The sequence below is a fragment of the Cetorhinus maximus genome, chromosome 9, assembly GCF_964194155.1.
Source record: "Cetorhinus maximus chromosome 9, sCetMax3.hap1.1, whole genome shotgun sequence".
In the NCBI taxonomy this organism is placed as follows: domain Eukaryota; kingdom Metazoa; phylum Chordata; class Chondrichthyes; order Lamniformes; family Cetorhinidae; genus Cetorhinus; species Cetorhinus maximus.
Window position 1 is genome coordinate 17,933,688 of NC_135887.1, and position 25,401 is coordinate 17,959,088.

General features: G+C 46.4%; 1 protein-coding gene across 4 annotated transcripts in view; it reads left to right on the forward strand.

Moving 5' to 3' along the window:
* LOC144684415 (multidrug and toxin extrusion protein 1-like) overlaps positions 1-25,401 on the forward strand; it is a 60,720-nt gene that overhangs the window by 25,464 nt on the left and 9,855 nt on the right. For 3 of the 4 annotated variants that reach the window (XM_078548181.1, XM_078548179.1, XM_078548180.1), the window contains 8 exons: positions 1,246-1,343; positions 4,239-4,352; positions 11,084-11,151; positions 18,810-18,918; positions 19,881-19,956; positions 20,066-20,135; positions 23,230-23,362; positions 24,405-24,499. In XM_078548181.1, coding sequence (XP_078404307.1) covers positions 1,246-1,343; positions 4,239-4,352; positions 11,084-11,151; positions 18,810-18,918; positions 19,881-19,956; positions 20,066-20,135; positions 23,230-23,362; positions 24,405-24,499 — 763 coding nt within the window. The remainder of the gene's footprint in view (positions 1-1,245; positions 1,344-4,238; positions 4,353-11,083; positions 11,152-18,809; positions 18,919-19,880; positions 19,957-20,065; positions 20,136-23,229; positions 23,363-24,404; positions 24,500-25,401) is intronic. The other variant, XM_078548182.1, reaches the window with a different exon arrangement.

The following is a 25,401-nucleotide window of genomic DNA, read 5'->3' on the forward strand; positions in this document are numbered from 1 at the left end:
TTGAACCTTCCTCCATTACACTCTCAGGCAATGTATTCCAGACCCTAACCATTCACCGTGTGAAAAAGTTTTTTTCTCAGATCGCTTTTGCTCCATTTACCAATCACTTTAAATTTGAACAGAGGTATTCTTGAGTAATGTGATTCCTAGACCAGTCAGTTTAGGAATTCACTGTGGATAATTGCCAAATGGAGGCAAGGTATTGACCTACAGGAAAAAGGATGAATAAAAACATGTCAAGTAAATCCATTAAACTCCAGGTCCTATAGTTTTGAAAATATCTTCTCTTTGGCACTATGAATGCTGGGGCCAGAATTTTACTTTCGGCTTGTGGGCACGCGCCCAATACGCTGGAATGTAATCTGATGCACCCGCGCGATATTTCATTCGGCAGGCGCCCACCAGAGTCAGCTGCGCATCCATCGATAATTGAAAGGTCTATTAAGGCCATTAAGCACCTAATTAACTTGAAATTTACGCTGCCCGTCCAACCTAACGGTCGGTGGGCAGGCGAAAAGGCCAAGCGGCCTTTACATTTTTTAGGAAACCTCATCCACGAGCGGAGCGAGTTTCCTAAAGCTAATACTAATTAAATAAAATCTTTATTTTGACATTAAAAACATGTCCCATCTCATGTGACACAGTCACATGAGGTGGGACATGTTTCACTCAATTTTTACTGCATTTATTATTTTTTTTTAAAAAACACTTCTATCTCCCTGAGACAGCTCCGTGCCCCAGGGAGATTGAAGCGCTCTTTCACGCGCGTGCACGAACGGCGCGCTAGACCCGACTCTCCCTCCTCCCCCCCCCCACCCGCACAGGTAGTGCTACCGCTTGCGATCCACGCAGGGCGGGCCTTAATTGGCGTGAAATCGCGGTGCGGAGCCGATTGCGGGTTGCTCCCCCACCGCTCCTGCCAAGCCCGCCCGACGTGGGAAACATTCAGGCCTGGGAAAATGATGGGAAATTCCTGCTTCCTAAATATGTTCCTCTCGACCTTGCAATGGGCAGTGACAGAGAGAGAAAACTGCAGGAACATTGAGTTCCAGCTCTGCGTGGGGTTGTTGGCCATCACTGGAGGTTCCAAGATTACATGTGCAGCTTCCCTGAGCTGCAAGTAAAGTGTGGCAGTTTCTCAGTTGTACTTGTCTATTTAAAACCCAGTTCTGACATATTAAACTTTCACTGAGCTGTGACCCATATTTGAAGCCATCTTTAACACATGAACTTATTGTTTTTCAGGGGCTCGGCTGCTGCCAATGTTGTCTCTCAGTACTGTCAAGCTATTCTCCTGTTTGGATACATTCGATGGAAAAAGTTATATGATAGGACGTGGACAGGTAATTTATTTATTCATTTTTCTTCTTTTATTCATTAACAGGATGTGGGCTTCGCTGCCTGGGCCAGCATTTGTTGCCTATCCCTAGTTGCCCTTGAGAAGGTGGTGGTGAGCTGCCTTCTTGAACCGCTCCAGTCCATGTGGTGTAGGTACACCCACACTGCTGTTAGGGAGGGAGTTCCAGAATTTTGACCCAGCGACAGTGAAGGAACGGCGATATATTTCCAAGTCAGGATGGTGAGTGACTTGGAGGGGAACTTCCAGGTGGCAGTGTTCCCATTTATCTGCTGCCCTTGTCCTTCTAGGTGGTAGTGGTCATGGGTTTGGAAGGTGCTGTCTAAGGAGCCTTGGTGAATTCCTGCAGTGCATCTTGTAGATGGTACACACACTGCTGCTACTGTGCATTGGTAGTGGAGGGAGTGAATGTTTGTGGATGTGGTGCCAATCAAGCAGGCTGCTTTGTCCTGGACAGTGTCCAGCTTCTTGAGTGTTGTAGGAGCTGCACTCATCCAAGCAAGTGGGGAGTATTCCATCACACTCCTGACTTGTGCCTTGTAGATGGTGGGCAGGCTTTGGGGAATCAGGAGGTGAGTTACTCGCCACAGGATTCCCAGCCTCATGTAGCCACAGTATTTATATGGCTAGTCCAGTTCAGTTTCTGGTCAATGGTAACCCCCAGGATGTTGATAGTGGGAAATTCAGTGATGGTAATGCCATTGAACATCAAGGGGCGATGGTTAGATTCTGTCTTGTTGGAGATGGTAATTGCCTGACATTTGTGTGGCGCGAATGTTATTTGCCACTTGTCAGCCCAAGCCTGGATATTGTCCAGGTCTTGTTGCATTTGGACATGGACTGCTTCATTTTCTGAGGAGTCGCAAATGATGCTGAGCATTCTGCAATCATCAGCGAACATCCCCACTTCTGACCTTATGATGGAAGGAAGGTCATTGATGAAGCAGCTGAAGATGGTTGGGCCTAGGACACTACCCTGAGGAACTCCTGCAGTGATGTCCTGGAGCTGAAATGATTGACTTCCAACAACTACAACCATCTTCCTTTGTGCTAGGTATGACTCCAACCAGCGGAGAGTTTTCTCCCCCCGATTCCCATTGACTCCAGTTTTGCTCGTACTCCTTGATGCCGCACTCGGTATATTTGTCACAACAGTGACCATCACAACAGTCTATTTGTAAACAAATAGTGCTTTCCTTTAAAGACTTTTTAATTTATTGTTCCCCACGTCTTTCCCTTTCATCTCCTCCTCTCCTAATGTCACTCTCTGGGGAAATATTTCCCACTGGGCACAAGTGACCATGTTTCTAATGTGCGAATCGTTACCATGGCAACAGGCCATTCAGCTAGGGCCTCACTGCTGAGCTCAATGATCTCCTCACCTGACATCCACACACACACTGGAGTTGCTATCTCTGGTTGGGTGTACAGTATTCCTGGAGATTCCATCACATGAACACCCACTGCCCTACCCCCACCATTGGTTCACCGATATGTCCATTAACACGAGGCACTGCTTTCCCACGCTGATTGAGAAGTGGGACTCTTAATTACCTGACTGAACAATTCTCAGCTTCAGTTTCCCATCTCCAACGCTTTCCATAACTCATAAACAAAAGCATTCAAAGAAAATTTGAAAGAAAACACCATTTTTTTTTTAATGTCCTCATGAATTTGGCTCCAGGGTTGGTTGGTTGGTGCAGTGACCTGGAGATTCATTCTCAATTTCTTAAGAATCCAGGACAATCTAACACGCAGGCATTTCCCAACGCTTCATCTTGGCAACTCAGCCTGCTCACTGAGGAGATTGGCTAGCTCAGTACACACCACAGATTGAAACTAGATACTTTGCTGCCCCACATGTTTCAGTAGCACACCAGCAGTGCGTTTACATAGCAGCGTGTGCCATTCTCCAACTGAGAGAGCAAGCCGCTGGTCAATTTCAGGGCCTTCTGCTTTGTCAATACTAAACCACCGATGCAGAAGAACAGCACAGATAACTCAATTAACATTCACCAAACGACACTTCATGGTGACATGGCTAAGACCTAGATATTGAGCTGAGCTGAATGGGTTGAAAGACCCCCCCCTTGCTCCTACCTCCCCTTCTCCTGATGTTCTTTTCAGTTATTTCAGGCTGAATTTTCCTGTCGGAAGCAGGAATCAGGAGGCAGGTTCGATTCTGGGTTACCAACTTGCCTCCAACGCCAGCCTGCTGTGAAGTGCAATTTTCATGGGGTCGGGGTCTTAATGACCCCACAGACCAGTCTGCCACCCAATCAATGGCCGGGGGGAGGGGTGGGAATGGATGCGATACGCCAGAGAATTGGGCCATGTCCTGACCCGAATCGCAGCCATTGCTGTGGCTGCTGTCTGTGCACGATGTTAACACAATGAGAGGATCTTCATGTTCAAAGGGGGCCAAGGGAAAAAGAGCTGGGATCTGGGATAGGGCAGGGAAGGGCTGGGTACTAAAATTTGTTTATTGCCCTGTACTCTTTTGTCCAAACTTTCACTTTTCTGCATTAAATCAAATTATTTCAGTGCTGCCGCCCCTGTTCCCACCAGGCTGGAGCTGGTCAGCTTCACAGAGCTCCTCATGGCTGCCTGTCCCCATGAAAATCTCAGGAAGTCAGACGGCGAGCTCTTAATGAGCTCCCTAATGACCTCAAGCCACCTAGTTATCGAGGCAGGCGAACTCACTTTCCCTGTCAGAGTTGGGAATGGAGGTGGCAAACGAGCATGCAGACCACTGGTGCCATTTCTTTTGCCATCCCCCCTCCATTTCATCCCACTCTGGGGGGAGGGGCGGGGTGGGGTGGGGGAAAGGAAATTTCTGGCCTTCCTGTATCGTGCCAGTAACTCTATTCTTTTAATCTAGGATGGTCCACTGACTGCCTGCAGGAATGGGGAAACTTTGTACGCTTGGCAATTCCCAGCATGCTTATGCTATGTATTGAATGGTGGACGTACGAAATTGGAACTTTCCTAGCAGGTAAACAAACGAACGTCCCTTCATCAAAATCCCCCGACCCCCGTGCATTTCAGCACTTTGAGACATCCCATGGTCATGAAGGGTGCTATCTAAACGCAAGTTAATTCATTCAATGAGGAGTGCAAACTTTCTTTCAGGCACAGTCAAATGTAAATTCAAAGGCCCCTGATTGATGAGGTGGATTCGGGCCATTTCTAAACCTTCTGGCAAATAATCTTATCTAATATCTGTCCCTCGAAAACAGGCAGGAGTAAGCACCACCCGTCAGGGCCATATATTGTTCCATTGCCACAGGCCATTATTCCATTATCCTTATTGTTCCAAGAGTTTTTGACGAACATGGTAGGGCAAAATACAGGGAAGTCCAAAACTAGACAACACAAATCTAAGGTAGTCACCAACAAATCCAATAAGGAATTCAGAAGGAACTTCTTTACCCAGAGAGTGGTGAGAATGTGGACCTTGCTACCACATGGAGCAGTTGAGATGATGGTATAGATGCATTTAAGGGATCAGCTAGATAGACACATGAAGGAGGGAGGGATGAAAGGGTATGCTGATAGGCTGAGATAAAATAGGGTAGGGGGAGGCTTGTGTGAACCCACATATATCAATTGGCCCAGCTTCTCAAGGGCAGTTAGGGATGGGCAATAAATGCTGGCCTATCCAGTGACACCTGCATCCCGTGAAAGAATTTTTTAAAAATAGCCTCTTTATGTAAATCTATGTAATATGTAAAAAGAAGATACACTCAACAAGCGTGGGTCCTTTTCTCCTGAATCACAGAGGTGTGCAACCACACTCTATACGAAAGGCATAATTTCCCTTCGGTCAAATCACGATGTACAGTTCCCTGGACAGTTACAAAGCAACTGCGGAGTTATATATCAAAGTACAGGACTGGCGTAGGGTGTTGGATTATGTTCGGTAGGTCTGAAGAAGTCTTAGTAGTCATACATAGGTTAACTGTAAGTCTTTATTGACTCTTAGAGCTATTTACAAATATACAGTGAAGGGTACAAGCTAGGAGCTGTCTCTATATTTGCTGGTACACACAGCCCTGTCCAACACTATTGACCCTGGGTGTGGGTCCAATGCTCTCTTAAATCATTGTGTGTTGGTACTGTACTCGGTCCCACATCACCCCTAAATGTGCCAGACCCTTATACCACAAGTAACATCAAGATTAAGACCTCGAAACGACAAAATCAGTGGAAGATAACTCTGCAAACAGCTATAAAGTCACTTGCTGTTTTATTGAAGTAGCACTTTTTACTGATACAGAAAATGGCAAATGATCCAATCAAATTTACATTGTATTCCTACCCCACAAAATATAATGGGCTGTAACTTCCTCAGAGTGTCACTCAGTGCTGGATTGCCCCTCCGCGCCCAATTACTTACCTGGATTTTTTTCCATGCCTGTCTCACCCGACCTTCCGACTCAGGCCGGGCGTGATCCAGGCAGCGCAGCTCGTTCTCAATGTCCACTGTAGAAGTCCAGCTCTGTCGAGGTGAAGGCAGCCCACCCCTTTTTTACGGCACTAGCTGCTGTTAACCAGATAATTTAAAGGTCCCATTGAAATTTAAAGGTCCTTGACAGGCCAGAGATATGGTAAATGTCTAAGATACGTGGATAGGAGTCAGTCCTCAGTTGGGTGGTGGGAGGACGAACTTCAGTGGGGGTTTTCGGGGGGGTGGGGTAACGGGCTACGGTGGGTGGGTGTTTGGGGGCTGTCAGTCCTCGGTGGCTGTGGTGGGGGGGGAGGCATCAGGCCATGGTGGGGGGTGGTCAAACCTTGGCGGGGGGTTTGGGGGGTAGTGTCGGTCCTCGTGGGGGGATGGGGGCGTTGGTCATGGATGGTGGTGGGGGGTGAGGGGCCGGAGCACAGTGGGGGGGGCGCAAACCTTGGTTGGGGGCGTGAGGGGGGCATGGGTTATCAGTGGGGGGATGGAGGGTAATGGGGAGGTCAGACCTCAGTGGTGGGGGGGTGGTTTCGGACTTTGGTGGGGGGAGGGTTGGGTCTTGGTGGGGTCGGTGATGGCGGGTGCTGGGGGAGGTGGGTGCTCAGTGGGGTTTGTGGGGTGGCTTGGACCTCAGGTGGGAGGGTGGGGTGGGTTGGGTTGGCTTGGGCCTCGGTGGGAGGGTCAGACTTCAGGGAGGGTCATGGTTCAGACCTCAGTGGAGGGGGATGGGGTGGTTTGGACCTTGGGGTTGAGGGGGTTGGGATGGTGTGTTTCAGACCTTGGGGTGGGGGGTGGGTGTGGTTAGGACCTTGGGGGTGGGGGTAGAGGGAGGTGGGGTGGTTCGGACCTCGGGATGGAGGGTGGGAGTGGGGATGATTTGGACCTCGGTCGGTGGGGGGCTGTTTTTGACCTTGGTGGGGGTGTGTGTTGGGTGTTCAGGCCTCAAGGGATGGGGGAGGGGGGTCGTACCTCGGTGGGGAGACAGTTGGGCCTTGGGGGGGGTGGATGGAGGGGTCTGGACCTGGGTGGGGAGGTCAGAACTTGGGAAGGGGTTGGGGGGTTCAGGTTGGGTTGGGCCTGTGGTTGGGTTCAGATCGTTGAGGTGGGGGTTGGGTCGGGTGGTGTGGGTGTGGTGGTCAGGCCTCGGGCAGGTCTGGATGTCAGAGCCGGGCCTTTGGGAGGGGTGGGGCGGGTGGCGGAGAGGGAGAGGAGTCTCTTGCAGCTCGGGGGGAATCTCAGGGGAGGTTGTGGGATGGGGAATACCATCGTGGGGTGGGGGTAGTCCCTGGAGGTCGGGGGGGTGGGGTTGTTCTGTGGGGTGGTTGGTCTGGGTCTTTGCAACAGTTACCCAGAAGTTGAAAAAGGTTTTAATTTTTCTAACATTTTCTGGAGTAACCCAATCAGAACCATCCGAAGTTTGTGATTTAAATCACATTTTCGGATGGTTCCCAGCACAGGGCCCAGTGGAAGTTTGCGCTTCTGGGCAATTGCTGTGCAAACCCTACCTGTGAAGTTCCGAGAGGGGTTCCCCAGCACATCTTTGGGTTAACCCCACCCCACCCCGCCAATCTGACACTGGGGAGCTCGGAAGTTACAGCCCATTAAGGAAACCCAAAGCCAATAGGATCTATTTAGTCATTCTCGATTCACTGAATCATAAAGCGCAGGAGGCCATTTGACCCATTGTGACTGTGCTAGGTATTTGAAAGAATTATCCAATTGGATCCACTCTCTCTGCTCTCTCTGCAGTCCCCTGCATTTTTTCCTTTGCAAGTATATATCCGATTTACTTTTGCAAGTCAATATTAAATCTGCTTCCACCACCCTTTGAGGCTGTGCATTTCAGATTGTAACAACTTGTTGAGTAAAATAATTTCTTCTCATCTTCCCCTATCTTGTTCGTCCACGAATTATCTGTGTCCACTGGTCCCTGACCCCTCCCTGTCAGTGGGACTGGTTTCTTCCTATCTACTCCAGTAAAATCCCTGACAGCCCACATTGCAGATTCTGTGTCCACACTAGACTTAACATCTCCGCTTAGTAACCCATTTCATGAAGATATGAATCAGGAATACAATCTAATGGTTTGTGTGTCCTTGCTGTGGGGAGTTCATCTTGTTTCTTTTACCAGTTTTAGATAATTGGATAATTTTCCTCTGCTGTTTCCCGAGCTCCACCCACTCCCCCTGCCCCCTCCGCCCCTCCCACTGCCCCTCGCCCCCACCACCACACACACATACATGCCCCCCCCCACCCCCCACCAGGTTATTGGTAAAAAAAGCCATGTCAACCTTGGTTATCCAATTTCACTTTAATTTTCCTGGGAACCTTTCCTGCCGAAGGAAATTCCCCAGACAGTTCCTGACAAATGAGCTATCAATATCCTTTAAACCATATCCTTCGGGGTTGTCGTAGTGCTAGACATTTTGAAGACACGAAGAAGCGATTGTATAAGAGTTACGTAAGTCCATCTGTGGTGCCAAGGCATTGTAAGCAATGATCCCTCTAAGCTGCACAGTGGAGCAATCTGGAACGTGAGGCACAGTGCAACAAACAGGCCATAAACAACCAACATCCTCTTTAAGGTGTGTGTGTGGCCATGAAATGGTCTTAAATGGATCAATAGGACAAACAAGCTGGGCACAATACTCTGTTATGACCACAGCCAATGTTAATTGCTGTGCAAACCAAATCCCAAAGGGAAACTGGTTTACACTTTTTTTTTGTATTCTGAAAACAAGAAGACGACATAACGATCTCAGCAGTAAGAGGTCGAGTAACACTTTTAAAAGTAAAAGCTTTATTCATAAGAATAAAATAAAACTTGAGCGGAAAAAAATTACAGTTGTACAATTAAGGTTAGTCCTACAAACATTCCCGCCAAAAAGACTGTCCACGTGGTCAGATCCACAAGTAAACACCTTCCAGGCAACACTCCCTCAGAGATATTTGTCTATACAAAATCCAGTAATATTACCTAAGACAAACTGCTGTAGCTTCAATAAAGGCATACCGCATAACTTCCACTCTGCTGTGGAAAACCAAAACTTCATAATAAAGCTGCTTTTTGTAGCCATAGGCTTTTCTGGCTTGACTGGATGGTTGATTCAAACTGCATCTCCTCCCAGCCCAGAGCTAACGGCTCCCAACTCAACAGCTCAAACAGTTCCAGCTGCTACCTTAACAGCTTAAACAGGTATATCTCCAGCTCAACAGTAACTCTAAAATACATTTCCCCCCCCCGCCCCTTTCACCTCAGGTTCCAATGTTCTCACACCTCTTTGAAACTCAAACCCTTCCCAACATAAAAATCTTTCATGTCTCTCTATCTTATCTTTGCTTTTGGGTCAATAAAATGTAATAACTCCCCTTGTATTTACCTATGGAACTCCTGCAAGATGTAAGCATGTTTCTAGGTACCTCTAACTCCCCTTTGATATTCAGACAAACTCTCAACTTATCTAAAAATGCAAAGTTAGATCTAACCTATTTACTTGTACCCCAATCCTAACATCTCTATCCTTTTCATGTTTTGACCTCCCCAGACAACTTGCCTCCTATTAAGCTCTGCCCAGTTTAATTAAATCACACATGCACGCACATACTCACGCATGCACGCACACACATGTGCACACACGCTCACACACACGCAGACTTATCCACAGAATAACAGAATATCCCCCCAAAATATTTTTTTTTAAATCTATTTCGCACAACTTGGAAACATTAAGAATGAAAATGGCAAGTGCTGTATCTACTGGAGACACTCTGGTAGCTCATAAAGGAGATTAATATACACAATGATAATAATTTGCTTCAGTTGTATCTCTCCACCAGGATCATGAGGAGAGTTTGAGCTTTGGTAGTTGTGTTTTTCTGCTGTTTTGTTATTAATGTTTCCAATTATCCAGTATTGACAGATAGAGAAAGAACAGTTACATTTCCTGTAGTTTACAGCAACTTTACATTCAACAGTTCACTGCTAGCTTACAAGTAAGGGTTCCTGCATGTCCAGTCCTTTTGGCATTCTCCTACACCTTTAAAAAAATAATTCTACTGCTTCCAGGAGATTTCCTGTAGATTGGCCAAACTAACTGACCACGCCTAGGAGACCCTGGGGACGAAATAGAATCATAGAAATTTACAGCATGGAAGGAGGCCATTCAGTTCATCATGTCCATGCTGGCCATCAAGGAGCCATCCAGCTTAATCCTACTTTCCAGCTTTTGGTGTGTAGCCCTGTCAGATATGGTACTCCAAGCGCATTTCCAAGTACTTTTTAAATCTTATGAAGGGTTTCTGTCTCCATCACCCTTTCAGGCAGTGAGTTTCAGACCCCCACCACTCTCTGGATGAAAACATTTCCCCTTGGATCCCCTCTAATCCTTTTACCCTAAATCTATGCTCCTTGGTTGTAGACCCTCAACCAAGGGGAATAGAGCCTTCCCATCCACTCCATCTAGACCCCCCATAATTTTATACACTGCAAATAAGACCTCGTCAAAGTTAGAGGACCAGCCTTCAGTGTCTGAACTGTGTTAGGCACATATCCATCATGCTGGTTCAAGTTCTAGAGCACGGTCCCTGGTATCAGCTTAAAACAGGGTTGATTCCTGACTCTGCTGGGTTACTAATCACACGTGCATTTGCAGGGAGTTGCCATTAGAAAGGCAGATGGTGCTACTTCTAGGGACAGAGGAATAGGGGTAGGACATTCGGCCTGCTCCATCTTTCAGTTAAATTTATATCTTAACTCCATCTACCCACCCTAGTTCCATGACTTGAACTGCCCTTCCCCAACAAAATTCTCAGTTTTAAATCTTTCACTCTTGGTCCTAAGGGATACGCGGGTGGGTGGGGAGGGCTGGGGATGGAGGAATAGGGCATGGGGGTGTTGGGGCAAGGAGGAGAAACCGAAAGAGAGGACCATCACAAAACTAATAACACTTCATCCCTGCAAGAACTTCAAAGCAGCAGAGGCTGGATGTAAACTGCTGACTCCCTCTCTTGGTTACAAGAGCTATATCACCCAGAGGAGAAATAAGTGGTTCATAAGAACATTAGAACGAGGAACGGGAATAGGCTGTATGTCCCTAGAGCCTGGTCTGCCATTCAGTCTGATAATCAGATTATTATTGAAGGATCTTCCAGAATAGCTTGCATTCTCCTCGCTAATATCAAGGGAAAGTTTGATCTTTTAATATTTTTCCCTTTAAATTTTGATCTCTGCAACAGAGTTTGACTGTAGTCTTTCCTGTTCTCAGGGCTAATTAATGGAGTTGAACTCGGAGCACAGTCTGTTATTTATCAAGTGTTAACAGCGGCGTACATGGTAAGGCTGAGGATTCTGTACAGCAAGCCACTTACACCGGCAAGACATGTTTCAAATTTTAAAAATAGATATCTGTAACTCAAAAGCAAAAATGTGAGGCTTTAAAGAACATGTGCTTTTTTTTTTAGCTTATTAGATTATTATTTAATTGAATGCCAAGCTGCTCAACCTACAATAGATGAATTTTAATCGAAAATTACTTTCATGTCATATATGGCTTGATCTACTCTCTATCTAATTCCACATTTTTAAAAATGTATTATTTCATGGGATGTGGCTGTCACCAGCAAGGCCAGTATTTGTTGCCCATCCCTTGCCCTTGAACTGAGTAGCTTGCTAGACCATTTCAGAGAGCAATTAGGAGTCAACCACACTGATGTGGGTCTGGAGTCACATGTAGGCCAGACGGAGAAAGGATGGCAGATTTCCTTCCCTAAAGGACATCAGCGAACCAGGTGGATTTTTATTTTTTTTATTCATTCATGGGAAGTGCCGTCGCTGGCTAGGCCAGCATTTATTCCCATCCCTAAATGCCGTTGAGGAGGTGGTGGTGAGCTGCCTTCTTGAACCACTGCAGTCCATGTGGTGTAAATATACCCACAGTGCTGTTAGGAAGGGAGTTCCAGGATTTTGACCCAGTGACAGTGAAGGAACAGCGATACATTTCCAAGACAGAGTGGTGAGTGGCTTGGAGGGAGTTTCCAGGTGGTGGTGTGCCCATCTATCTGCTGCCCTTGTCCTTCTAGATGGTAGTGGTTGTGGGTTTAGAAGGTGCTGCCTAAGGAGCCTTGGTGAGTTCCTGCAGTGCATTTTGTAGATGGTACACACTGCTGCCACTGTGCGTCGGTGATGGAGCAAGTGAAGGTTTGTGGGAGGGGTGCAATCAAGCAGGTTGCTATGTCCTGGATGGTGTTGAGCTTCTTGAGAGTTGTTGGAGCTGCACTCATCCAGGCAAGTGGAGAGTATTCCATCACACTCCTGACTTGTGCCGTGTAGATGGTGGACAGGCTTTGGGGAGTCAGGGGGTGAGTTACTCGCTGCAGGATTCCTAGTTTCTGACCTGTTGTTGTAGCCACAGTATTTATATGGCTGGTCCAGTTCAGATTCTGGTCAATGGTAATCCCCAGGATGTTGATGCAATTCTACCACAATTGATAGCTTCATAGGGGAAGATTTTCCCCGCGTCGGGTGGGCTCAGTGGCAGGCCCAGGAGTGGCCGCCAGCAATCAGGCCCCAACCACGATTTGAATTGCGCGCTGAAACGCTCAGTGCTGCCCGGGTGCGGGGGGGTGGGAGGAGAGCAAGCGCAGAAGTTTGCACATGCACATGGGTGCACTGACAGAAAGCTCTCTTAAAGCAGAGACGCAGTTGAAGATTTATAACATTAAAAATAAAGATTTTTAAAATAAGGTAAACATGTCCCCCCCACCCCATGTGACTCTGTCACATGAGCAGGGACATGCTATAAATGAGATTTAAACATTTTTATTTTATGTTTAATTAACCCGCTACCCGCCCGTGGATGAGGTTTCCTCAAAAATCCAAGGGCCGCTTGGCTTTTTCGCCCGCCCGCCAACCGTAAGGTTAGACAGGCAGGGAAAATTTCACTCTAATTAATTTATTAATGGGCTTAACAACCCCCTTAATTGCCGATGGGTGCGCTGCTGACTCCCACGCGCGCCAGCCGACCGAAATATCGCGCGAGTCCACGACGACGTTGGGACGCTCGCCCGCGTCATCGCACGGTCATGCATGTCGGACGTGCACCCGCACGCCAAGTTAAAAATTCAGCCCATGGTTACCATTACTGAGACTGGTTTTCAATTCTAGGGGAAGAGTTTTCCCATCACCGAGCAAGGGCAGGGCCCGCTCGCCGATGCGTAAAATGACGCACGGTGATGTCGGGCGGGCGTCCCCGACGTCACCCCGCGTCACTTAGACTGTCAGTTCGGCGGACGCATAGCTGAGTCGGCTGCACACCCGCTGAACTGTCAAAGGCCTATTAAGGCCACTAACAAAGTCATTGAAGCTGTTAAGAATGCTGCCTGTACAACCTTAAGGTTGGCGGGGGGGGGCAGGCGAAGAGCCCAGGCGGCCTTCGCACTTTTCATGAAACCTCATCCACGGGTGGGATGAGGTCCCATGAAGGGATCATTAATTAAATAAAATTTTTTGAAAAAATCAATGGGCATGTCCCAGCTCATGTAGACAGTCTCACATGAGGGGACATGTCCTTAACATTTTTTTTTAACCTTTATTACGTTTTTCACAACTTAAACTGTTCTCCCTGAGGTGCCTCCTTGCCTCAGGGAGATTTCTGCACTTTTTCGTGCACATACGCGAAAGAGCGCAGGTCCCGACTCAGGGAACCCCCCCTCGCCCGCACAGGGAGTGCACAGCACTTCTGGGTGTGCTTCACGCTGGGCGGGCTTTAATTGGCCCACCCACGTAAAATGCCGGCGCGCACCCGATCGGGGGAGCCGTTCAGGTTCACACTCCCTCCCGCCAGCCCCCACACAACCCTCCCGACAAGGGGAAAATTCAGCCCCAGATTTTATTTATTTTTAAAAAAATTTATTGAACTTAAATTCCACCAGCTGCTGTGGTGAGATTTGAACCAATGTCCCTTGGGCATTAGCCTAGGCGTTTGGATTACTAGACATTACCACTACGCCGCCATCTCCCCAGGAGCTCTCAATCTTCCTGTCATTGCCACATCTGAGACTGGTTTCGAGTTCTCACCTTCTAGGTCCTGGGTATTAGTTCAAACCTATTTCCAATCCACACTTTAAAAATTTGAATGCAGATTTTTTTTTAAATCCCCGAAATAAACAGCAGAGTCGCAGTAAAAGTGTCCATGAAAATAGCAGCCTTTCACTGGGAAAAAACCCAACTGATGTCCTTTAGGGAACCATGCTTATCCAGTCTGTACCTGTATGTCACTCCAGTCCCACACCAATGCAATTGACTCCAAATTGCCCTTTGAAGAGGCCTAGCAAAAATGTCTAGCACCGATTTCTCAGAACAACAAAGGGTGGGCAATAAATGTCCTCCTAACCACTGACGCCCATGTTCCTGGGAATGAATAATAATTATTGATGAACTTATTTACTGCTGTGACTGAAATTTGATGGCCACAATAAAAAGGTGGTCACTCTCTCTTTGCAGGTAGTCCTTAAGGATAGATCGCTCAGTTATGTTTTTATTATTGACAGTTCCCCACAATTACCGAATGGAATAATCAGCCTGGCCTGCTTTCCTGCATCTCCTAGGAGTTGTAGATGTTTGGAAATTGGAAATATGTCTACTGTCCATCACCAAGCTGACTGGAGAATGTAGTGTATGGATCCCAGGGACAACAATTGCCATAGAACACAATTGATGAGAGCAAAGGAAAATCATCTTGTATAAAACATGCATTTTTGCAGCAAATATTAAATGAGAGGGCTGACTTGTATTGGGCATTACTGAGAACTTTGGTAATGCATGCACTCGTTGAATGGCTTATTAGTGTGAATGTGCTATTGTGTAGAAGAACATGGTTTTGATCCAGACATTGGGTTTGATCTTGACTTTGTTGATAACGCAGAATCGGTGATAACCAATGAATATGAAAACCAAGTATTGCTGAAAAAAAGAGACACGCTGTCGGAGCTTTTCGTCTTGTACTCATCAGGACAGACGTAAGAATGCTAAATTTCAAAGGGAGCAACAATTTCTTCTGAATGAGAAAAGGGTGCTGATTGGTTAGCAAGTTGATTCTGATTGGTCAATGCGTTGCCATGGGGAATGCACCAGGGAACTGCTGTCCTTCAGGCTTTCGATTAAATAAAAAAAGGCACAATGCCTGGACATGTTCCTTTAGCCTGCAGAGGACAGGTCCCTGCGTATGAATGTAGAGCTTTGTGTGAATACAAAGTGAATGATGCCATGTTTGCCAGAGCAGGCAATTGTGTACACTTTGCCACTGACTCTGTCTGTCCTCAGTTTGCGGCTCTGGCTGGCTTCCCACTGGGTGCAGGGCATCATTGACTGCATGCTGCACTCTGCACATCGTTGCATAGCAGCAAAGTTTGGATCTTCAGGAGGAGCAAGATGCAGAGCACAGAGCTGCTGCTTCTTCAGAAGAGGAACATGATGTGCCAAATGCACCAGCAGCAGTGCACATTGCCCTCACCGTGGCAAAGTTAGGTCCCCATCAGTACACCCATCCATCAGTCACATGGCAAACCCACTTCCATTGGCGAGGGCCTGTATGCAATCCTGTGATGGCTCCATCTTTTTCAATGGTTGAGGATATCACCCCAAATGCCTGCACCATTATACCACTCATGTTTGAGACAGGCCCCTCTGATGTCTCTGTAAGTGTGCACAGTGCAACTGTATAACCTGCAAGTACATCATACACTCTTTGCTGATGCTCAGGAAGGATCCTCTTCATCAACAACCCCCAAAGTTCAGCATCTACGTCCAGTTGAACAATTCGAACATCCTGCATCCTCCAACTCTGACTCGCTACCGCTGTCCCTGTCTCCACCATCTCCTCTTGCTCACTTGTGAGGTACAAGTCACCGGGGGGAAACCAGCTATCTTCCTTACCGGTCCCACAGAGGTGTGTGCCTCTGAGCTGGTACACACTCAGCATGAGTCCTGTGATGGTGCAAACTCAGAGGGAGTAACTTCCTCTGAGGAGCCATTCTTGTCATCCTGGACCACCATCTGCTGGATCACCTGAAGGTCCTGAGCAAGATTAAGGGCATGAATTAGAACTCTCAAGGTAAGAATGTTTCATTCGATTAAGCACGTGATCGTATTGCACTGTCTGCTGCAGGTCAATATGAGTGCTGTATAGCGTGTGGGCTGTGAGTGATATTTAATCCTGCCGCCAGGTAGATAGGAGGCTCTCATATCCAACAGCCAGGCACCCAGTGCTGCCTCCTCTGCAGATGTTAATTGCAAGGACCATATCAAGTTTTCTGCCTCTCCCTCAGGTTCTGTGCTGACTTCTCCCAGAAGGGGGGATAAAAGAGACCTCTGAGCAACAGTAATGAAAATCAGTTCAGCCATGATCTTATTGAATGGCGGAGTAGTCTTGAGGGGCCGAGTGGCCTACTCCTGCTCCTAATTTGTATGTGCACATGTGTTGAACGAATGAATGGAGAATACTTGTTGAGGGTGGCTATGATGGAGAGGTGTGATATTGCATTGAGATGAGGGTGACTATCAATGGTGGATGGACAGATGAGGATGTGAGGAAGTACATGGACAAAGGAGTCTGGGTGCACCTACCAGGTAGGTGGTTGGAGCAGGCTTGAAAAGGCAGAGTGAGGAGTTTAGTGTGATATACACCTCAGGCTGAACATGCCACTGTAATCCCCTTTCCTGCCCTGGTTAGATCATTAACAACACTGAATCCAGACATCACACTCCTGTTCACCTCCTGCACAGCCTCTAGCCTTACCTTCTTGCTTTCACTGATGAGGTTTCTTCCTCCCGTCAGTAGGGAACAGAATCTCCCTGCAGGCTCTTATAGCCCTGAGCATCACATCCAGGGAAACATCATTAAAATAAGGCACAGACTTGGAAAGTTGGGATTCCATTCTGACAGTTATCTCCAATGAGAGAGAATCTAACTATCACCCCTCAACATTCAATGGCATTACCATCGCTGAATTCCCCACTATCAACATTCTGGGGGTTACCATTGACCAGAAACTGAACTGGACTAGTCATGTAAATACTGTGGCTGCAAGAGCAGGTCAGAGGCTGGGAATTCTGCGGAGAGTAACTCACTTCTTGACTCCCCAAAGCCTGTCCACCATCTACAAGGTACAGGTCTCCAGTTTCCTGGATGTGTGCAGCTCCAACAAAACTCAAGAAGCTCTACACCATCCAAAACAAAGCAGCACCTTAAATATTCATTCCCTCCACCATCGATGCACAGTGGCAGCAGTGTGTGCCATCTACAAGATGCAGTGCAGGTACTCACCAAGGCTCCTTTGACAGCACCTTCCAAACCCGCAATCTCTACCACCTTGAAGAACACAGGTAGCAGATGCATGGGAACACCACCCTCCAGCACGTGTTCCTCCAAGCCACTCACTATCCTGACTTAGAACTATGTCGCCATTCCTTCACTGTCGCTGGGTCAAAATCCTGGACCTCTCTTCCTAACAGCACTGTGGGTGTACCTGCACCACATGGGCTGCAGTAGTGCAAGAAGGCAGCTCACCGCCACCTTCTAAAGGGGAAATTAGGGATGGGCAATAAATGCTGGCCTAACTAGCGATGCCCATATCCAATGAAAAATATTTTTTAAAAAGCTCCTCCTTTTGTTGTGTCACTTCCAGAATCTATCAACTATCATCTTTGCAGTCCCTTTAAGCACTGGAGATGAAATCAAGTCTGTCATCATGCCCACTTAACCGAAACATGAAAGCCAGATGAAAATGCAGAGGCCGGGCTAAAAGGTCATTGACAGACTTCCTTCCAGGTTTACCTGGACCCCCAACCCCACCCCAGTATGGCATCAAGTTGAATTCCCGCCCCCCTCTCCCCCCTCAAGCTGTGCCTTGCTGAGGTTGCCAACCCTGGTTGATCCTTTTTCTTGAGGTCTCATCCTCCTGTGCCCAATGGGCCTAACCCCACACTCTCACCATTGGTCGCACAACATGTCCACCCTTATCATTCACCCCTTGACTGACCAATTGAAAAGCAAATTGGCACATCATTATCTAATTGTGGCTGTCAATCATACTGCTTTCCCCACCATCCCATCCCCTGTCTAATATCTTTGTAAGAAGAAAAAATACACAATTTTTAATGCCTCTGTGATTTTTCACCAGTGTTGCTCACTGGAGATGCCCTAGAAATTCTTTAATCCTGGAAACACCAGGCCGATCCTGGTGGGATACAGATACTGTTCCATAGGCACCACCAGCCCTCTAATATCTTGCCCTAGTAGCCTAGTGCTTAGAAACTGAGCCGTTAGCACATTATTTTATGGGATAGTGATCTGAAGCAAGGACTCTGCTAGATTTTATTCCTCCCTCATGGGTCCAATCATAGTATCTTCACAACCACTCTTACTAAAGTCAGTTAGCTTCACATAGGTCAGGGATTGATTCCAGCTAAGATGTTCCTAGTCCATGCATGTGGCTCAGAACAACAGTACTTCATGCATTACCAAAATGAGCACATTCTTCTTCCTTCCCCATATTACATGGGCTCGTCACAATGCTGGTGGGTCACCTTGATGTCAACCAATATTTTTGCTACATTTGGAAGGTGGTTTTACAGCCAGATGCCTTTTCTGCCATGTAACCTTTCCCAATTATCCAGGTCTGGGAACCAGAGCATGACTGACCAGGAGTTTCCCCTGCTGTAACTGCCAGTCATAGGCATATTGGAAAAGTTTACAAATTGATATTCAGCCTGTTTGACCATGTTACAAACACACCTTCCTTGGACTTCAAATCGTGGAGGGGGACTTGAATCCAGAGTTTCTAGTTCAGAGGCAGGGACACTACCCACTGCACCACACAACCTCCCATCCAATTGAGTGCACCGGTGAGCAGAAATCATATTCACAGCAGTAGCATCCAGATAGCATATAAAAAAAATAGACAGAACAGTTGATGTTGCTCCTTGCTTTGCAGATCCCTCTGGGATGCGGTGTGGCTGCTAGTGTCCGTGTGGGTAATGCACTGGGTGCGAGGAATCCAGAGGAAGCTAAAACCTCTGCTACAGTTGCGCTGTCTTTCGTTGGTGAGTTTATCATTTAAAGCATTAGTGATGAACTTGTTAACTGAAACAGCGACCATTCAGATGATGTAATGCACTTTAACCATTTTTGGCAGTCAATTTGAGCACTAAAGAGGTGAACATTATCATACAGCTGGGTGCAACTATGCTGGTACGTCTTAATTTTCTGCCAGTTATACTAGATGCATGTATTGGGCATTCAGTCTCTTCTGGAACGTCGGGGCACAACTTTAAATGCACAACAAGATTATGCGATGATGCAGGTGTGCATGTCAACTCAAAGCAGTCAGCTGTGCACTGGTCAGCACCAATGGTACAAAGGATAGCAGTGCCTCAATAGGCACATTGGAGCATTGCCTCAGCTCCCTCAACAGGCTCGGGTTTTCTGACCACATACACTCAAATAGTGAGGCTCCATGACGAGAATACAAAATCTGGGGACATTATTGACCCTAAGATAGTTGGAACCACAAGCGAATAGAGACAATATTGACCGATATATCATAGAGTCCTTTCTGAAATGGGAGTCTTCTTTTTAAAGAGCAACAACAGGTCAGTCAGCACCTGCAAAGAGAACAGACAGGTCGTGATGATTCTGGTGTAAATACTTTACTAGAGCTTGGGAAATGTCGTAATCTGACTTTGTCCTGCTTTTTCTATTTTTATTTATTTTCGGACAGTTCCGTGTTATCAAGCGCAGCACTTTTAAATATATCCTGGCCAACATGTATCCCTCAACCAACATCACGAAAACGGGTTATCTGATCACCTTGCTGTTAGTGGGATCTTGCTGTGTACACATTGGCTGCCTTGTTCCCTATCTTACAACGGGTTCCATCTTTTAAAGAACAGTGCTTAATTGGCTGTAAAATGCTTTGAGGAGTCTTGATTGTGTGAAAGGTTTCATGCAAATGCAAGCATGTCCCTTTTTAAAATAATAATTTATTTTGCATGCATTCCAACAGGATGCTGTTCCTTGATGATTGCAGGGATACTGGGATCTTCAAGAAATGTGTTAGGTTACATCTTCACTGCTGACAAGTTAGTAAAACTAATTTAAATGTTTAAAAATTCACCGGCCTTCACTTCATAAAGAATGAATTCAGCAGCATCTGAATCCGCTCTGACACCCCTCTCCTCCTATTTGCAGGGACATTATTCAGTTGGTTTCAGATGTTGACCCAGTAATTGCTGCTTTTCACTGGTTCGAAGCCATAGCTGTGAGTATTTCAACAACATCCTTATTTATGGAACTATTCTTGTACATGGTCTCCACCCCTTAAAGCATCGATGTTTAAAACAGGGCAGTTGCTTATGCCAGCCAAGATAAGTGATAACCATCCTCCATTTGCTTTAAAACCTCCACTTCAAAGTTGCCGGTTTAAGCATCTTAATGTTTGGCTTATTTCGGACAAAGTGACCAATGCAAGGAGGAAACTCTTTTACCATTCCTGTGAATTTATGCTTACAGATTCAGCTATCCAGTAAAGGAGGATCTCAGTAACACGGGGCTAATTTTTGTTACTTTCTCACAGCCATGATGTTTACATCAGCAAATGCTCAAAATAGATTCCAATTGTAATTGAGTTGTCTGTAAATCGTGAACTTGCCTGCCCCCAGGAAATCAGTGTAAATCTGTGGAGAGAACTGATTTTCCCCTTTGAATCCCTTAAATGAAACAGTCTTTTTGAATGATTGCTGTTGCTTCAACTCATTTGCTGCTTAAACCCCCATCCTTGCCTTTGATACAATTAGAATCGACTTTCCATGGCTTTCCTGGGCAGCCTACCCACCCTGTACCCTCCGAAATTTTGATCTCCTTTAAAACTCCCATGCCCATATCCTAACTCGCACCAAATTCCGTTCACCCATCACCCTGCACTAGCTGACTTACGCTGGATCCCTCAATTTAAAATTCTGTTTCTTGTTTCCAAATCCCTCCGTGGTCTTTCCCCTCCTTGTATCCCTACAGCCTCCCTCAGCTCTGCAACCCACAAAGCTGAGCTCCTTCAATTCGGGCCTCTTGTGCATCACTGACTTCCTTTCCCACTCCATTGGTGGCTGTGCCTTCAGCTGTCTGGGCGTTAATTGCAGGTTAATGATACTGTTAAGATACGCAGGCATTGTTTAACTAAATACCTAGAGCACGTATAACGAAAGACTGAGCCTGCTCCTGGGCCTGGCCAAGGTGGCCATCAATAGGTCCAGGCAGCGGGTGGTCGAGGAAGTCATCCAGCCCGACTGCTGCCTCTCTTCTGCAGCTACGTTCACAGCCAGGTGTCCCTGGAGAGGGAGCATGCGATGTCCACTGGCACACTTGCGTCTTTCCTTGACCAGTGGGCACCATGGGGACCGGAGTGCATCATCAGCCCTGGGAGTTACATTTTAATTTGATTAGCTAGCTTCCTTTTGAAGTTTTATTTTTGTTACCCATTAGAGGCCGTCACCCCTTTTGTTAGTTTGTTTTATTGATTTACGTTCTTTCAAAACAGCACATAAGAGAAGACTGAGCCTGCTCCTGGGCCTGGCCAAGGTGGCTATTAACAAGTCCAGGCAGCAGGCAGATAAAGGGGGTCGTCCAGCCTGACTGTCTGCCCCTCTTTCGTGGCTACGTTCATGGCCAGGGGACATGCAGTGTCCATTGGCACACTTGAGGCCTTCTGTGACTGGTGGTTACTGCGGGAGCTGCAATGCATCATCAGCCCCGGGAACAACATTTTAATTTGATTTGTTAAGTTTCCTTTAAAAATGTTGTCTTCTGTTACAGTGCCCCTTTAAGGGGCTGTTAATTAGTTAATTTGTTCATTTCCATTTGCTCGAGAGAGAGAGAGAGTATGAAGAGAGACTGCTGGGACATGTGGGGAGTAGGCAGGAAGCAGAAATGTGTTATACTGCATTCTGTAAATAAACCTATTATCAAAAAAAAGTATTAGTGTCTAGTTTCATACTTCAGCTGGCTTGAGATGGAATTAACACTGGGCCCAAGCTGTGGAACCCCTCCCTCAACCAAGTTGTCACTTTGCTTCTCTCTTCTCCTTTAAGACATTCCTTCATAACCCTGACACACAATTTTTTAAATATCTCCTTGTGTCTTGGTGTTAAATTTGATAAATACTCCAGTGAAGCATTTTGGGATATTTTGCTACATTAATGGCTGCTAAGTCCTGGTTTTTGTTGTCTCGGCCATGTTTTAGGTTATGGCTGACCCACTCATCTCCTTGAATGTGAGAATGAGGTGATCTCATTGAAACCTACAAAATACTTAAAGGAATAGACAGGGTAGATGCAGGTAAGATGTTTCCCCTGGCTGGGGAGTCTAGAACCAGGGGACACAATTTCAAAATAAGGGGGAAGCCACTTAGGACCGAGATGGGGAGAAATTTCTTTATTCAGAAGGTTGTGAATCTTTGGAATTCTCTATTCCAGAGGGCTGTATAAGCTCAGTCACTGAGTATGTTTAAGGTAGAGATTGATAGATTTCTGGTTAACAATAACAAAAAGGGTATGGGGATAATGTGGGTAAAAGGCATTGCAGTGCTCAATCAGCCATGATCATATTATATAGTGGAGCAGGCTCGATGGGATGAATGGCCTACTCCTGTTCCTATGCATGCTGTGGACTTCTGGCTACACAATAGCTGCAAGTGTTCCTTACAGCAGGAGACAGAGCTCTGCATCTGCTTCTCTGCCGACCCAGACTCTCCCAATCATTCCCGAATATTTGTGCCATTCCCTCATACACCTACTGTGGACATAGTCTTGGTTGAGTGGGTAGCACTGTTGACTCTGATTCAGAAGGTTGTTGAGTTCAAGTCCCACTCCAGAGACTTGAGCATAAAAATCTAGGCTGAAGCTCCAATGCATTGCTGGGCTGCACTGTCAGAGGTTCCGTCTTTCAGGCGGACAATAAACGGAGGCACCATCCACCCCTTCAGGTTCCCACAGCCACTCCCTTCAAGAAGATCAAGGAAGTTATCCCCAGTGCCCTGGCCAATATTTATCCCTTAATCGACATCATTGAAAACAAATTATCTGGTCATTATCACATTGCTGTTTGTCACATAGTAACAGTGACCACCCGGTACTTCACTAGCCGTAAACTTGTTTGGGATGGAGCGAAAGTTGCTGTAGGGATACAAGTTTGGCTTTCTATTATGTAAATAGCCGCATCACCTGCCCTTAACCAGTGGTTTGACCACCCTTTGAGTGAATGGCCCTAAAAGAAAAACATATTTCCATTTCTCTTAATGTGTCTTCATCAAAGTCACTTTACAAGACAATGAATTGTTAACATGTGTTTTGTCTGTCCCACAGACTGTAAGTGGTGGCGTACTAAGAGGAGCTGGGAAGCAAAAGCTGGGAGCTATCGGTAACCTAGTGGGTTTCTACTCAATTGGGTTTCCCCTTGGTGTCACACTGATGTTTGCCGCGCATCTTGGTGTCCTAGGTAGGAATTTAGCTCAAGTATGTTTAGATATTTTCTCCCAATTATTTTTGTTTTCCTTACCCTACATTGGATCTCTCTGTCCCAATATATTATATTCCTGATGTGAAAGCGAGTGACCAACCTTGCTCCCAACTCTCCTAGAGCACTGAGCTCTGGCCAGCCAGATGGGCTTGAACTATGATTTGCTTTCCTTCACCTCTGACCTTTACTCGACACCTGGCCCCCGACAGCTTAGCTGACATCAAGAGTTTGACTCCATGGCAAAACCACTGATGCTTTGCATGCTCTTCAGTGGCCTTCGCACTTCTTCACTTCACAGCTGAAACCCTCAAAGAAACAACAGACGTTTGTGAAGCATTTGCCATTTTTTAAAAACATTCATTCTCGGGTTATGGGCAAGTCTGACATTTTAACCCCCAAGAACCCTTGAGAAGGTGATGACGGGCTTCCTTCTTAAACCATTGTAGTCCGTGCAGTGTAGGTGCCCCCACAGTGCTGTTAGGATCTGGAGCTCCAAAGTTTTGACCCAGCGATGGTGACAACATGGCTGATATATAACCAATGTCAGGATGGTGTGTGACTTGGCAGGGATCTTGAAGGTAATGATCCTCCCCATACATCTGCTGCACTTGCTCTTCTAGGTGTTGGGATTGTGGGTTTGGGAGGTGCTGTTGAAGGAACCTTGGTGAGTTATTGCAGTGCATTTTGTAAATGGTATACACTGCTGCCACTGTGCAATGGCTAAGGGAGTGGATGGGGCGCTCCTCAAGTGGGCTGCTTTGTTCTGGATGATGTTGAACATTCTGAGTGTTGTTACAATCCTGATCACACTTCTCAATTGTGCCTTGTCAATTGCAGGAAGACTTTAATATCATTGGACTCAACTGATCTTAACTATTGTCAGTGGAGATGGTGGTATTAAAGTCAGGAAGATGTCCAAGAGCAGAGCCAATTGATAAGTGTGGCTAGGATTTCATTAATAGAAAGAATAATCAAAGAATGCACAGCCTGCGTACTCACTGCACCATTATGATTTTTGCAGGTCTTTGGTCTGGACTGTTCATTTGTGTGGTTGTACAAGCAGTCTTCTTTATATTTGTGATTTCCAGAATGAATTGGGACAAAGCATCTGATCAGGTGAGTGCAGCTCAGAGGTTAATAATTAAACCGATCTGTACGCTTCTTGTAAGCTTCTTTTCTCTGCTTCCTGTCGTCCCCTCATATCACGTCCTGTGTCCCCTGTCCCACACCGCCCCTCCCCTCCCCTCCTCAAGGTGGGAGAGCAAGCAGCTAAGAAGCACCCCCCCTCCACCAGCATTTGCCAAAAGTCCCTCTTGATATGACTGCTGGAAGTTGTCTAACCTGCCTGCAACAAAATTCATTCATTCCCAGGAGGGTCACTAAGTGGTACAACGGGTGAGCAAACTACCTGCTTGCCTCTGGAACTGAACTTTGAAGGCTGCTGATGCCGATGGGCTCAGAGCGCTTCTGCTGTCGTGCTGAACCAAAACCAAAATTTCCCAGACACTTGAGATTGGCCTTTATGTTGGTCTGAACTGCCAACACCCATTGAAATGAATGAAGTTTCCTTCAGGTACAGCAAAGCACTCACAATATGCAGCACTGAACTATATAATTTATTGCTTGTAGGTTTCTGCAATAGAACAAAATATGCAGTTAGAGCAAATATAACTCACAGCCAGCGATATCATGTTTAGACAGTCTCCCTCTGTCTCACTCACTCATCAGCATTTACAAATCATTTTGCTCTGTCAGTAGTCACAACGCAGTTTCAGGCTTTGGCCTCTAGGTGGCTTCGTTCAGCAAGTTAATGAGCAAAGGAATAGGAGGAGGCCATTCAGCCCCTTGAGCCTGTTCCGTCATTCAAATAGGTTATGGCTGATCTGTAGCTTGGCTCTATCCACACACTTTGGTTCCATATACTTTAACACCCTTGCCTACAAAGGCTATCAGTCTCAGTTCTGAAATTTGGCCATCATCATGTGTATAGATATATTTTTTTTAAATTGTCAACTGAC